The 15,796-nt window shown below is 42.5% G+C and overlaps 1 protein-coding gene across 3 annotated transcripts; it reads right to left on the bottom strand.

The window, feature by feature from the left end:
• Nucleotides 1-6,019: 6,019 nt before the first annotated feature.
• On the bottom strand, nt 6,020-15,161 carry CDK1 (cyclin dependent kinase 1). 3 transcript variants are annotated; one of them, XM_053983911.1, is made up of 8 exons: nt 15,119-15,161; nt 14,252-14,302; nt 12,677-12,833; nt 11,505-11,628; nt 10,943-11,113; nt 10,237-10,400; nt 9,967-10,108; nt 6,020-6,886 (listed from the first exon to the last, which is right to left on the bottom strand). In XM_053983911.1, exons 2-8 carry the CDS (start codon nt 14,286-14,288, stop codon nt 6,773-6,775), a joined length of 909 nt encoding a protein of 302 aa, XP_053839886.1. In that variant the 5' UTR covers nt 14,289-14,302; nt 15,119-15,161; the 3' UTR covers nt 6,020-6,772. The 3 variants fall into 3 exon arrangements, with proteins under 3 accessions (XP_053839886.1, XP_053839887.1, XP_053839884.1); XM_053983912.1 differs by lacking the exon at nt 15,119-15,161 and adding an exon at nt 14,823-14,829; XM_053983909.1 differs by lacking the exon at nt 15,119-15,161 and adding an exon at nt 14,615-14,742.
• Between the last annotated feature and the right edge of the window lie 635 nt (nt 15,162-15,796).

Below are 15,796 nucleotides of genomic sequence, written 5' to 3'. Positions count from 1 at the left end.
CAGTCTAGTTATAACTGTATATAGCAGTAGCCACCTGATGACTCTAGTTAGAATACATTTAATAACTTTTTAAGGAAAAAAAGAGCATCTTCGCAGCATAGATTTCTTTCCTGTAGCTTTTCAGGAAGAAGTTGAGTGCTGTCTCAAGCTCCCCCAGCACAGGGTCATTCAAGCACTACAGTGCTTGTTGGTGCCTCTCCTGCAGCTGACAGTGTGTGTGTTGCATTGCAAGCCATCCCCAACCTCCTGAACATGAGCTTTAGCATTCCTGGTGCAAAGGGGCACAGCCTGGTTTGTGGCCTGGGGTGCTGGAGATGTGCAGTAAGAGTTAAATCACAGAGTCAGTCCCTGGCTGGGCTTTACAGGAGTTGAACAATGATGTATGGGGACTCTCAGAGTTAAGTCAATGACAGATTCTGCTAAAGACTTTCTTTTTCTTTGTGCTCAATCTCTGTCTATAAAATTAATGCTACTTATGGAAATGGGTATGCTATGTGTGATTTTTACTTCACTTTGAAAATCCTCCAGTATAAAGCAGCTGCTTTAGTATTTTTCCCTACTTACCAGAATAAGTACTCTGTCAGGTCCACATGGCATAGCAGAGGGACACCTGCTGTGTATTTACATTTATTTATGATCTTTTACTATGTGAAAAATGCCATTTTACCTAGACTAAGCACTTGAATGAGAACTGGGAAATTATTAGTGTGTTTTTTCATTCCCAAGAATAATTATCAAAGTACAGCTCCTACGCATTAGCACTTGCATTTCTGCCTCAAGCAGCTCAGTGAACAGAATTATTACTACAAACTTATGGAGGTTATTTAGCTGTACATCACTCTGTACATTGAGAGGAGAGAAGAAAATCCTAATGCTTCATGTACCAGCACTGGGGAGAATTTTACCAGGCATGTGACTGTATAATCCCACGGCTCTAAGAGCAGATCGAGTCATCTAGGAAGTATTTGACATACTTCTGCTTTTCGCTTTTGCATTTAGGAGAACACATCAACAAGTAAAAATAAGACCTTATATTTGAAGTCAGTGTTGAGGACCAGCTTCTCAACTGCTATAAATGTGACTCTATTATTTCTATTGTTTACCAGCAGAGATTCTAGTCAAGCTTATGAAAGGTACTTAAAAAATGACAGCCTGCAAAAGAAAACCACAGGCGCAATTTTGCACACACCTATCAAATCCAAAATGGAAAATCTGGAGATTAAGCATGCAGACCTCAAAAAAATCACTGCAAAACTGGCCACTGTGGACAATTGATAGTGATTTGAGAGACTGATTATGAGCCTGTTGTAGTTTAACCATGTTGACTGGCACTCCTGTGATAGTTGCTTTATTAAGCATAGTCATTTTGATCATTAATTTCAGCATAAAACGTTTTTTACAGAGGCTTTTGTGCATTAGCCTAAGTGATTCTTCACTAAAGAAAGAAATCAGTATGTCAGTACGGTACTGGACATCTTTGAAGTTTGCGAAATTTAACTGCCCAGATGTTTCATGAAAGGCTTTCAATTCAGATATTATTTTCAGCCTGGCTGCCTACCAGAAAATAAATACCCTTCAATTTTTCATGGAGCCAGGAGAGTCTGAGGGAGTTTTTCTGCTCTTCCCCGCCCCCCTGCCTGGCTGCCGGTACCGAGGTGCCAGAGTGACACCGCGTGGCCAAGGGGGAGGCAACACAAACTTTAGGAATAATAAGAAAATGTAACTTTTATCCCAAATATACATCAGGACTTTACATGTCTTGTTGCAGATCTTCAGAAATAATCTTTGTTACAGTTCCATTGTTTTTATTTTCATATATGTATATGTTAAGCCCCAAATACTGAGAAAGAAAATAAAATTTATTTACTTACTGATTTAGGGAAAAGTACCAGATTCATACCATGAGATTTAAAAAAAAATTACACTTTCCTGAAATCTTTTAAATATTATTAAAATATTATTATACTATTCATGATAATTTCTCTGACAACTTTTAAGAAATAATTTTTCCTTATAGAAACACAAAATAATTTAAGCTTTTTTATCCATCTGCCAATTTTATATGTTCTACACTGTTTTGGTCCCTCTTTTAATCCTTTTCTGTCACCAAAGGATGCTGAGTAGCTTCCCAGGAATTCAGTAGTTCCAGTACACTTCAGGAAGCGATTCTGAGCTGGGTGAGGTAATTAATAGAAGTTGAAATTCCTCATCCTCAGATGACAGTTTTAAAATAAAAAAAAAAAAAAGAATCAAGAAAAATCTAAGAGAAGAGAGCCCCCCCCCCTCCTTTCTTTCAGCCAGTGAGTTTATGGATATTTCAGAAAGATATCTGATTGTGGGGAAAAAAATTGACAGGTCTCAGGTACATTTGTAATATAAATTGTTATATGCTCAGAGCCCAAATCAAACACAGTTCAGCAAACAGCTGTGAAATATTTACACTCCTGACCACAGCCTACATGGCAAAGGGCTGAAATGAAGCACAGAAAGTCAAGGACTGGCTCGCTCTGAGCTCACACAGAAAAGGCTGAGATCCTGTGGGAAGCTACCGAAGATGACCCACCAAGAGGGACACCAAGAGTCACACTCTTTTCCCTGCCTGCCTTTAACTAGTTAAATCCTTCCTGATCTTCACAGGGGTCTGAGGTGTGCCAGGCCCCAGCAGGAAGCTGCTCACAGCAGATCCACTGAGAGCACCTACAGGGGAATAAGGACTGACCTCTCCTTTCATCCCCCCATGCCACCAATTGGGAGCATTTTAGAGCCCTGCTCTTGTATGTAAGAGTCAAGATGGGACCCCCTCAGGTGTTAGTTCACCCTCCTCGCTGTCTTTAGTCCCCACTGGAAACAAGACACGCAGAGCCTGCCCTTCACTAGGCTGTGATGCTCTTCCTCTAACCACTGTCAAGGGGAATGGCCTTTAAAAAAAGTCCATCTGTGATAGCTCTTAAGGCAATAGATGAGATAAGAGAGGAGAAAAATAGCACTGAAGGGTAATTGGACATGGCAATGAGCACTGTTAATGATACAGGCACAAAATCTCTCCTTTTTTACACAAAAAACCCCACCCTCCTCTGGAAGACCAGCAATTGACAGGAAAAGTGATAGTTAATGTGTCTTTTGCAAAGATAAGCAGTAGGTGGAGAGCAAATGAAAAGGAGGGAAGGTCTTTCAGCCCCACGTGGGTTAGAAGGGCCCATGGTCCTTGCTCAGCAAGTCCAAGCTGTCATGGGAAAAACATGTTCCGCAGGCCCAAGGATTCATGCTGGAAATTACCCAGATCCCTGGGTTTGGCTCTCAAATACTCTGCCTTGCATTTGGCCAGGTATTTTGTGTATTGTATGCAGGGTTTTTTTTAAGAATTCAATTGGTTGTTGCTTAAAATAGTTGGGGGAAATTTTTTTGTTTTAAATCCCCTCCCAACAGTCTAATCTAAACCCTTCAGAGGTCAGCAGAAAGGTGTTCATTCATTTCAAGGAACTGAATATAACTGTTGCTGTAAAACCACTAACTATTCCCCAGGGCATAATGCCTGTCACTTTAGCAATTTGGAGAGACCAGCTCCCACCTCCAATTCTTCCATTAAAGGCAGCCAGCCACCTGTACTGGAGATACATGTTTGAGATCACTCAATCTGTTAGCAGCAGCATCAATAGCCTGCTATTGATTCAAACGCAACAAGAATTTATTGAAATAGCCAGGCTGAAGTAAAATATGCCCAGCAACAGTGGAGAACACTCAGTACCCTGCTGACACTTACACATGAGGAGACAATGCTTTATACAGGAATACAGTGGGAACAAAATCACAAGCCATTACCTGGAACGAGCCATTGATGCAGCAGATGTAAACCAGAGCAGCTGGTGGTCAAAGCAATGGGAAATTCTGAGATTGCTCCATAAATTGATGCAGCTTGTCAGAAAATAAGGCAAGGAGCTTGGTGAAGAACTAGTCAGGCTTAATGAGAGTAGGGCCCATATATCAGTGTTGCCTTATTCCCACACAGTCTTTACAAACCCGATATAAAATAAAACAGAAGCAGTGGTAGTGCTGTGCCTTTGTGCAAGTCTGTGGGCACCAAGAAGGAAATAGTGCTGGTCAAAACTGGCTGTTCAGAAGTAACCCCAGATACCAACATGGGAATACTGGTAAATTGCCAGTCATTTGCTGCTTTAAAGCAATTTTAAGTGTAGCAAATGCAATTGGACTGAGTAGGTGTCTTCTTTCTGACTCAGCAGGTGCATTTCCCATTTCCTCTGGACCAATATAAAACTTACACCTACCCCCACTTCAGCAGCCTGCTAGCATTCAGCTACTTCAAAAAAACCCAACCCACTGCCAAAACCCCAATTTGATCCTGTGTAAAATCCTTTTCTTGTATACACAAAATTTTTCACCTACATTGCTTTTTAATGGTATGGAGGACAAGCAAGTGAAGTCAAACACCAAGTTAAGTTTATCATTTTCAGCTGGGGTTTACTTGTGCTCTAGTAGAAAACAAGATACTGAGCAGCCATAGTACCAGAGGCAGTAGTGATGCAACATTACACTATAGAACTTCATTTTAGACAGGAGCACATTGCTTTTAAATGAAGTAATTTTATCCCCAGTTCTTACAACATTCAGAAGAAAGCTACTGCAATAGGTATCAATAAATAGGTCTGCTGATTATCATCCACAGTGGGTTAAAACCCCAAAGGGCAAGGGATGCCCAGTTCTTACTGGAATAAAATTGAGTTTTAGGTGGCCAAAGCTTGAACATCAGAAACCTTGCACATGCTAGGTGCAGGCAGCAGGGCAGTTACCAAGAGTAGATATTATTTTCCATAAGGGAAGTGATTTGCCTGACTGATAACTTTGCCTCATTGCTAACAGTGGAGCTGCGCCAGTGAGTCAGGTGTCTCAGTATGATATTCAGCACCTGATCTCACTGAGGCACAGATAGACAGTATTGTGTTCCCCTGCCCCTCCCCTTTACTAAGAGCACTCTAATACCTTGTTCAGAGCTACACTGATGTCACAGCAGCTGTTACAGTGCCTGGCTAAACAAGAAAGATTGCAGATTTGGAGTAAGTTATTGTTTGAAAAACTCTTTGAAAATTTTAGTACTTAAGTTGTTAGTTAAGATAGGCTAAAGCATTCCCCGTATCACATTAAGCTGAGACAGACACCAGTTACTTACAAAACAAAAATTGGGCTTTACCACTATTGCAGCAAAATATTTCTTTTGCCCAGCTGAAATATTTTCCATACAGAACCTGGTCTGTGCACTAGCTTCTGATTTTTAATGCAGTTACTGGCAGGTTCCCATTTTTCTACACCAAGGTAACCAATTAGCAGCAACAATTACAAACCTCTTGGCCTGTAAACCCTGTGTCAAGTTACTACATGCAAATAGAGACAAATTAGATCCCACTTTATCTTGAAATTGCATCCTTTCACCGGTGTTAACAGAAAGGAATCAGCCATCACAATCTTCTCCCCCACTGCCTTCAATTAAGTAACTTACCTGTATGATTTCAAAAATCCTCTCCTCCTCAGTGCTCTGCTATCAAGTGATTCTATTAAACCAAGTTTCCAATATTTCTGAAGATTAAGAAGGACTTTGCAAAGAACAGTGGTAACAGCCCAAGTGGGTATTTATCTCTCACCCTGCTGCTTGTTAACAAAAGCTAGGTCTAACACTTTCAGCTACTCAAGGACACAACAAATATATGATGAACTGGATGGATGTTGTCGTCTCCACTGCCTTTAGTGTCGATTCAGCAGCTGTAGGACAGGGCTCCTACAAACCTCACTGCTTAGAGTTCATATCAGTGCTTTCACACACCTGATTTAGAAATCTAAACACTTTCAATAGTGTTCCCCACTGTACTGCAAGCCTTGGCCCCTAACCAGCAAGGAAAGGAGCACTGCAATGCCTAGAGCCAATAAAACTCAGACCAGATGTACCCCCCATCCCTAGTGATGTGTCTGAAGGGTAACAATGGAGGTAGGAATTGGACACTAACACACAATCTGTTATTAGTACACGCCTTTGAACTTTATTTGAACTTTTAACAATACTCTCACCTGTTCAGTAAATTGCCAGGGAGCTTTAAAAAGCTTCTGTTTTAATTACGGAAAAGCCTGGAGCCATGTGGCATCTCAGTTTATGATTACAATTCCTAGGAGTGCACATGCCAACATCTTGGTAAACTCTTGGGCCTCCAAGACAATAACAAAAACATAGAGCAAGGGACTTATCTCAAATAATGATTTACAGCTGCCTTCAAAAACTCAAAATCAGTTTGGCCATCCACACTTTTCTAAGTTGCTGTTCTTCAGCATATCTCACAGTGTCCTTTGGCACATCAGTTGCCATGCTCAAGTAAAAGTGTAACTGACATGACACTGAAACAACTTCCTATCATATCAGGAACAACCATTTAGAAGTTTGGGTTAGCAGCTTTTTCAGCCAAGTGGTACCTTTCCAGTGCATTCCAAAGAAAACAGGAGTCCTGCTGTAGAGCAGCTGTGGCCTGGAAATAAGTTCAGTCCTTCACCGGGGTTAAAGCTTTATTTATAGAAAGTTGACTGCATTAATTGCAGCAATATTTGCATTGTATTTGAACTCAGCACTAACAGGTTAATATTTACATTTAGATAACACTTAAACCAAAACAAACTGAATACAGCCAATCTTAAGAGCAAAAAGACAGACATACAAATGACAGACTTAAGAGTAAAAGTAATCACAATTATTTCACTCTGGATGATTTAGTCCAAAGGTCTATTTCTTAATCAGATTAGCAGGAAGAGTGGATTTGTCCAAATCATCAAAATATGGATGGTTCAAGGCCATTTTGCCAGAAATCCTTTTTGCAGGATCATAAATTAACATTTTCTAGAAGGAAAAAAAAAAAAAAACACACATTTATTTCCTCATGAAATGTGAGCTAAAATCATGTTAAATAGATATTTAACCATAATAATAAAGTAACTACAAAGACATTTTCCCCCTTTGTTCTGTGCTCTCCTAGTTGGAGAGGTTATTTCCCCTACAAGTCAGTAGCAGTGCATAACTTCTCAGAAAATGAAGAATCCCATTTAACCCCCTGTTCAATAACCAAGCCCTTGCCTGTGCCTGGGTACCACATCCACTGAACTAAATCCAGAACCAGGCAACCAAGCAGCAATAATTATCTCAGCTTCTCACTGAGGCAAGTTAATAAGCTTTAGGCTGGTAAAGCCCTAAATGTTTTAAGGACAAGTGGTCTGACACTTTTTTTGTTACTGACATTTGGCAAAGTGATGTCAAATGGCTTCTGCTCAGGTTGGTGACTTGACTATTAAAATAAAAGAATGCTCACTCAGTTTCAAAATCCAAATTGGAAAGTACACTACAAGCAGGTAGAACTGAAGAAAACAGTTAAAACTTGAGTTTCTTTGCAATAAAATACTTCAACTGAATACCTCAATAAAGGTGATGAGAGCAAAAAGAGGGGGTGTCACAGGCATTAAAATAATCCTCAGAAGTTTCTAAAGCAGGAGGAAATTTGTTTTTCTAAGCCATAAAAAAAAAAAAAGTATCTATAGCTTCTCTCATACAAGGGGTCAAAAAAGGAATGAAGCATTCAGCAGTTTTGTACTAGACCCAAAACAAGCAAAGTCTTTTAATTTCCCCTTACTAAAGAACAGACCATTTCAAATTCAAGTAATCAGGATTCCACCAGCTGCCTCTCCCCTGACTGCACAACAAATCTGTCTTCCAGAACAATACTTAACCAGTCTTACCCTGCCCAGTATTCAGTCTTGACATTTAATTATCTTTACACTTCATTCTACAGGGAGTCTTCAGGTTGATTTAAACCACTGAATCTGCATTTATATTCTCTGAACTTCTGCCAAATGCAATGCTGCCTCTAGATTTAAAATTGCATGTCCAATTTTACCTTGTGGCAGAGGTTCCCATTATCTATACCTAGAACAGTCTCCTGTAGTTAATTCTGATATCAAAGGTTCTATCAAAATTGACTCAAAGAGGGAAATTTCTCTGAAAAAGGGATGCTGTGACACTGCACCACAACTGATGGAGCAAGAGAAGGAAGCTTCTCTTGCAGTCTAGAGCATTAGTTTTCCCTGGCACCTACTGTTCTGATAATTGAAAGTTTTCGAGGACAGCCATCAAGTTCTTTGAAATGCTGGCCATAGAAGTCATGTAGCTTATGAAGGTCTTAAACTCACAACCTCACTCATGGAATTTGAATTACACATTTTTGTGTTAAGACATTTTTAAAGACAGCTCCTTTACATACATCTGCAACTGTCTATAGAAAAAAGTTAAACATTGAAACATTTTCATTGACATATCTGAGCTTGTGCTCTAGAACAAACTATTTAGTTTTGTTGCCTTTGAAGTTATATTATGGGTTTAAAAGGTTTAGAAGTGCCATAGGAAAGTTAAAGGGATTCCAGTCAGGAATACCACTGTCACCAGGCACTAATAGGAAACTAAAATGTTAACATTAAGGCAAAACTGTAAATGACTTTAGAGAATTTAATATGCTTTGAGACTAGAATTATGCTAACACCATGAAGAGCACCATGAAGTATTTTTTTGCCTTTATTAGCAGCAGCCCCAACCATTGGCTTCACACAGTGAAGCCTCACCTAAGCTCAGATGAGCCCTTGGCAGGTTCTTTTCATACAACTGTTTCAACAAGATTCTCCTGCCCGTTCCTTTGATTTCAGTTTGTAAATACAGTCAGCAACAATTATTTCAAACTGATTTAATAAAGATGCTGTCAGGGGTCTTATTGCTGTAAGACAACTGTGCTGCACGGTTCAGAGCTATCCAGGACATCTACATGTTCAACAAATGCTCAGGCTGTCAGTGTGAACTGGGGCTCCGCCCCCCCCCCCCTCAAAAAAAAAGAGAAATTGTGATCATTTGAGCTTTTTGGGCAACATGGCTTCATTCAGGGTATTCTGTCATAATACCAATATGGGTAATGAACTGTTTTGTGACTGCTTACAGCCATGAGCCAGGTACACAGCTACTGCTGTACAAAGGGGTTCTGGAGTGTCAGCTTGTCTTGAGACACACAGAGCACCCAACCCACACTCCCTTCTGAAGGTCTGCACTGTACAATTGCAGCTTTAGAACAGCCAGAGGACAACCAAGGTACATTACTGCACCTCAGGACATCTAAGAGCACACCTAGGATGTGACCTAAATTAGCCCTCAGTGGCAGCACATGAGCTGGAAGAGCACTAAATGGAAAAGACTGATGAAGAGCTTGCCAATTAAAAGCCTGGTGTGGTAGTTTAACTGCCTGGCCACAGAACTAAAGGAAACTCACTAGACCCAAAAGATACCAATTACAAGTTAATACACCACAGCCAAAAATACTTAACTCCAAATTTAAGGGCAATTGAGACAGACACTACAGACAGACTTCAGCTAAGTTTCTTGTCTCAGCTAATCAATACATTCAGCTGTTTCTATCCTTGTTTATTCAGTTAAGACCATCAAAGAAGTTTAACCAAGATGAGCCCACCAAGTTTAATCCACATGCTACCATAAAATAAACATTTCCAACTGGCTCAGCAGTCACACAGCCACATCACAACTGGAGCTGGCAGCAGAAAGGTGAAAGCTACTTTATGGGCAGAAGCCTTCATTTAAACATCTTTGTAAAGACTCATCCTCCAACTTTCAAGTTGTACCTGGCTTATTATTATAAAAAAGCTGAGGCACAACTGCTTCATGTGAAAAATAGTCTGGTATTACTTGTGAAAGGAGTGAGTGTCACACAAGGTGTCAGTTCTACAAGAATGAAGGCTCATACCACTGTTGATAGCTTGAAGATCTCCATATTTTCCTTCTAAGCCATGACTGATGAGTACAGCTTTGTGTATTCTGGATTATTTCAAACAGCCCACTCAAGTTGTTAATCAGCAGATTTTGGACAGACTACTTACAGCCAGCAGATCAAGTCCATCTTTATCCAAGTTTTTGACATGTGTTTCAAGGCTGACAGGTTTCCATTTTGGGAATGTGTTTTTATAGTCTTGCAGGGATTCCACCTCAGGCCATACCTCGTTGTTGGGAGTCCCTAAAGCTCTGTGCAAGCATAAGCAAAATATTAAGCAATTTAGTCTGAAATCTGTTATGTGCTATTACACTTTTAATTACACACAACTGTTGTGTGGTGCCACACAGCTAGCAAGGAAAGGTAGAGCCTTACATACCTGAAGATTCTGAAGATCTGGTCAATCTCTGAATCCCCATGGAAAAGTGGCTTTTTAGTTGCCAGCTCAGCAAATATGGTTCCTATGCTCCAGATATCTACAGGAGTAGAGTAACGAGCAGATCCCAGCAACACTTCTGGAGACCTGTACCACAGTGTCACTACCTGTGGAACAAGGAAAGGTTAAGTTTGTGGAATATCTGGTCTTTTAATTGACTGCTAGATAAATGGCTCATTTGTTATTAAGCAGCATTCACAGTTTTTTGCTAAAAATACCCAGTACTCTAAGTTTTAGTGGAAGTTTAATACTGGTTTCAAACTTCATTTGTAGACAAAGCAACTCCATTGCAGTAGCTTCTACTTCAAAAAAAGCAGCTGCCTGCACAACTTCCCCAAAAGCAGGAATCCTTTGGCACCCAGCCACAAAACCCCTCAAACCTGAGTGCTTTGCAAAGCAAAAACACCTTTATGAGACAGTGAGCAACAAGTTTGAGTCCATCTGACTCACTCTGAGTGGGATTCATAAAATGCTTTGGAACCTTAGAGTGAAACCACAGTCAAAGAAGTGGAAAACAAAACCTAACTTTTTCATAGTTTTGTTGGCTTATAGCTTGAAAAAACTGATTGTTTTTAGCTGTTTCAGAATCAGTTCTTAGCAGGTAGCAAGTACACACTACCCAAACCACCAGAGGTATGTCCCAACTCACTTCATGCGTGTAGACCCGCACTGGAATTCCAAAGGCTCGAGCCAGTCCAAAATCCGCCAGTTTAATCACTCCCTTGTCATCTATCAGGAGGTTCTGAGGTTTCAAGTCTCTGTGCAGAACTCTTCTTGAGTGGCAGAAGACAATACCTTGCAAAATTTGGTACAGATAACTCTAGAAAGGATGAGGTGGGAGGAAAGAAAGAAAAAAAGGAGTTACTTTTAGTACATGTCAGGGTCCTGCAACACAAAGGTGTTCCCTTCAGTAGCTCTCCCCACAGCAGCAGGAAATGGAGATCCAAAGCATTGCAGATAAGGAGTTAATATCAATCAAAAAGCTACACAAATTAATTCTGAAGATTAGTTTAAGGCAGTTTCATCTCAGTAATGAAAAGATTTTCAAGTGGCATTTGAAAGCAAAACTCACATTCATCTTATTATTGACGGCTGCTTATTTAACCTTTCATTTCTCCTCAAGGAGTTAATTATACTGGAAATAAGAACTGCTTATGGTTTAGTAGGTCATCATTAAATTCCCTCTTAGGTTAAGAAATTGTCCTCATTACCTTAACACGTGAACGCTCCAAATACTGGCCAGATGGAATACTATCCAAATATTTCTTGAGATCCATGGAAAGGAATTCAAAGACGAGGTACAGTCTTGAATCCTGCATGAGAACATCCTGAAGACTAAAAATTGAATATACAATTACTTCCACTGCAAAATGCATGAACTCCTGCTTCTTTTCTCAACAGGGATACAAGCTGATATTTCCAGGTTTCTATTATGGAAATCTTAAAAGTCTTCAAACAACAGACTTTGTGAGTTATACTGTCATCTGGAAAATCAAGTGTATCTGAAATAGTGTCAAACTGAGATAAAAGCCTATATGCTTCCTCCTAAACTTATGTTCTCTCAAATCAGACACAGGAGTCTGAAGAAAAAATACTTTTGCCATTAAGAAAAACCCACCTGTGGGTGTTGGTGCCCAGCTTCTCTTTGAAGCTGGCTTGTCACAGCAGAGCCTGAATTACTAGGAACTTAAGGGAATATTTAATAGGACTCTAATAGACACAGCAGGATTTGCACACATTTTTAAGTATCTTCTTCATCCTTGGAGAGTAAGGGTTCCTAAACCCAAGCATACCTACACTGAAACACTACCTGGCTGGAACCTGGCCAATTTTAAGGCACACTGAAGTATTTTGCTGCATCAAAGAGCAAGCAGGTATGTTTGGGGAGGACAGTGGCTGCAATCATTTTTACATGTCAAGCAGTCACTGATGGAAACTTCACTCATAGCTCAGGTGTGCCAGCTATGACAGCATCAAAACACATCTAAATTCCTGCTACAGAACAGCAGGGAGAACATCAGAACACTTAAGTCAAATGGTCTATTCCAAGGTGGTAAATAAACTTCTGAGACTGCCTGAAGTAACAGCTACAGCCAGTTTTCATAAAGTATGTCTCCATTCTCACAATAACCTCTCTGAAAAGAACTTACAGAAATTTCTAAATTAACAAAAATTTGTTAGATTCCTGGAACAAAAAGAGGCAGCATGAGAAAGACTTAATTAGAAAACTGGCATAAACATGGAATTTAAAATATTTGCTGCAAGCAGACATTGTATTAAACAGAGAGGTTCTCACCTCACTAGATGAGTGGGAAAATAATTTATGATCTGATGGGACCTAGTGCCCCTCCAAAAGTTTAGCTAAATACCAGTATATGCATACCAGACTATATTGGGATGATTCAGCTCTTTTAATAAAGAAATTTCTCGGATAGCAGTGCTTGGAACACCTTCCTCCTCACTTTCTAGACGTATTTTCTTCATTGCAACCACTTGGCCTGTGGTTTTGTGACGACCTTTATACACAACACCATAGGTACCTGAACAAAAAGACAGTGAAACAAATATAGGAAGTACCAGCTTCAGGTACAAATAATATTGTAAACATGAGCTGCTAACAGAGGAAGATTCCTTACAAATGGAGTATTGGTTTAAATTACAAACTATTATTTAGCTGTGGAGTTCACCTGAGCAATATTTTTGTTTGTTTAAAGCATGCCACCCATGAAGCGTAGCATTTATTAGGACAGGGCACTTAGAAGCCTAAGTGTGAAAGGTGAGTATTCGCAAGATGTAGTTATAAAATCCGATACAATTTGAGTTTCAAGTTGATTAACTTTCGGACAAGATCATCATAAAGGATTATGATTTTGCCATTGATACATGATATTAAAATGCTACAGGTTTAGCTGCAAATGGAAGTAGTGCTCCTCCTGCAGTCTGAGATCCAGCCATCCATGGGTGTGAGCTGTAGAAATACCTCTGGCACAATGCTCAGTGCAGGAGAGAGGCTAGTGCTGTGGGTCTCAGCAGAAGCTGAAATTGGAACCAAGAGTAAATCTCAAATCAATCCATCTTAATTATCAGTGCTCACAGAAGTAGAACCCTCAAACCAAGAGAGTGCAAGCCTTCTCCTTTTACCCTTCTTGAAGCATTAATCCCTCAAATGAAGCCCAAACTAGTTTATTTCAAAAAGATCCACACACAAGGCTTTGGTTACAAAGCTTTGTTGCAGGATCCAAGCACACCTTTTGCTATTGCCTCAGGGTGGGCAATGGTACTTCAAATTTCCAAGTCTACATAAGGCCTTATGTAGGGTGTTATCAAAGACACTGACTTCTACCACGAACACAGGCTGCATTTCCAGTAACAGGGGGGTTGTGACTAACACCTGCATTGAAGCCATCTTCTCAGTGCCTCAATGTGAAGTAATTGTTAAAAATTCACTTCTCCACAGAGCTTTGCTATCTTGCTTTCCTGTGACACACGCACTGCCCGTATATCATCAGAGCAGAACAATCCAGAAAATACTACTCCCTACCAGCAGCTCCAAGCAAAACAACACATTGCACAACTTCAGGGGCAGATGGTAAGTTTATATTCAGAGAAATGGGGGAGCTTCCTAAACTGTAAGCTGGTTTCAGGACTCAGAACATATTTTTTTCTCCCTTCTGCCTTTTGGAGATGGCTAATGTTACACCATTAGCCATCAAAATGAAGGCAGACACTTTTCAACACTGGTCAGCTGTTTTTAAAAAGACCATGTCACTTTCAGAAAAAAGAGCAGGCTGAAAGCCTTTACAGATATAGATAACTACCACAAAAATTAAGCTACAAGCTTATTTAGCCACTTGGTTGAATCTGTGTTTCTTGTAACAGGCAGAGTGCACAGATCTTCTGGGACACTTCATAGCTCAAACTGTGGAGCATTTAAAAGCTCACTGCTCCCCATACTTACCTTCCCCAATCTTCTCTATTTTTGTGTAGTCATCCATTGCTGTAGTTATTCCTGAAATGGACGGGAAAAAAGAAAGAGAAAATGAGGGTGAACAGTTGCTGTCCTGAGCACAGACAAGTCACTGAACCTATGCCAAGGCTTTGGAAGCGAGTTGTGCCTCACAAAATTAAGACGTAATGTAAAACACTTAACCGTTCTCACCAACAAAAACACAGAACATATTTATTCCGAATTCCAGCTAGAAAAACTATTCTCCAAGGTATGAATAGGCAATGACTCCAAGGAGAAAAAAAAAAATTAAAAAGCTTTGAAGAAAGCTCCTCCAGGGAACTGAAGAAAGTGCAACCTACTCATCAATTTTACCTAACTACTGGCTCAAGGAGAACGAGCTAGAAACAGACAGGAATGCCGCTGTGTAACACTCCGGGAAGCGGGTGTTGGCCAAGCCAGGGGACACCGGCACAGGGTGTCACCGGCGGAGGGCCCCGCACAGCGGGACGCGGAGGCGGCAGCCGGGACCGGCACTCCGCACTTCCCCCGGCGTTACGGGCACCGAGCGGAGCCGAGTTACCTCCGGCTCCGGGGGGGGCTGCCGGCTGCGGGCAGGGCGGGCACCGTCCGCTGGCCGCGCGGGCCCCGCTCGGCGCGGCCCAGCCCCCGCCCCGCTCCCGCCGGCCCGAGGCGCTCCCCCGCTCCCCGTGCGGCTCTGCGGGGCGCTCCCCCGCCGCAGACCGGGAAGGGCCGGGCGGCCGCGCTGCGCCCCCGGGCTGGGGAGCGGGACCCCGCGCGGGCTCGGGAGCGCGCATCCCTCTGCCCCGGCCCCCCGCGCGGCCGCGCGCGCCAACGGCCCCGCCGCGCGCCCCTCACCTGCGGAGCCGCTGCGCGCGCGCGCCGCACGAGCCGCCGCCGCCGCCGCACAGGCACGTCCGCAGCGCCGCGCGAGCCGGGGGCGGGGCCGCCGCGCATTCGAACCGGCCGCCCGCCGCGCTCCGCCAATGGCGCCGCGCCGGGCCCGTTCAAAGCGGCCAATCAGCGCGCTCCGCGCCAAAGCGAGGCCCAAAGGGCGGCTTTCGGCTCCGCGGTGGGGGCGGAAATAGAGAAATGCTGCGCGGCCGGGCGCGGCAAGCTGAGCGTGCACCGGACGTCCCCTTGGTTCGCCGCCGGCGCGCGTGGAGGCAGCCTGGCCGGGCGGGTGGGCCGTTCCGCGTAGCCCCAAGCCGGTGACACGGGGGCGCCGGGACGGCGCCACTGGGCGGACTGGTCACGATCCCAGAGTCACGGAATGGGCCAGGCTGCAAGGGACACCCTGGTGCCACCTCTCTGTTCATGCAGGGCCGTCCGAGAACACTTGGCACAGGATCATGTCCAGACGGTTCTGCAATATCTCCAGCGAGTAGGAATCCACATGCTCTGTGGGCAATCTGTCCCAGTGCTCGGTCACCGCACAGTAAAGTTGTGCCTCGTGGAACTCCTGGGCATTAGTTCCTGCCCATTCCTCTGGTGCCATTGCTGGTCCCAAGGAGCAGCGCCTGGTCCCTGCTCTGA

Source organism: Vidua macroura, chromosome 8 (genome assembly GCF_024509145.1).
Source record: "Vidua macroura isolate BioBank_ID:100142 chromosome 8, ASM2450914v1, whole genome shotgun sequence".
Lineage (NCBI taxonomy): Eukaryota > Metazoa > Chordata > Aves > Passeriformes > Viduidae > Vidua > Vidua macroura.
This window is presented reverse-complemented; position numbering and strand designations above follow the sequence as displayed.

Excerpts from the sequence above, each read along its gene's own strand:
- CDK1 (XM_053983911.1), bottom strand. The coding sequence starts at position 14,288 with ATGGATGACTACACAAAAATAGAGAAGATTGGGGAAG. Across the intron at positions 11,114-11,504 it reads TGGAGCGTTCACGTGTTAAG|AGTTATCTGTACCAAATTTT; the intron begins GTAATGAGGACA and ends CATCCTTTCTAG. Across the intron at positions 10,401-10,942 it reads TGCGGGTCTACACGCATGAA|GTAGTGACACTGTGGTACAG; the intron begins GTGAGTTGGGAC and ends CTTGTTCCACAG.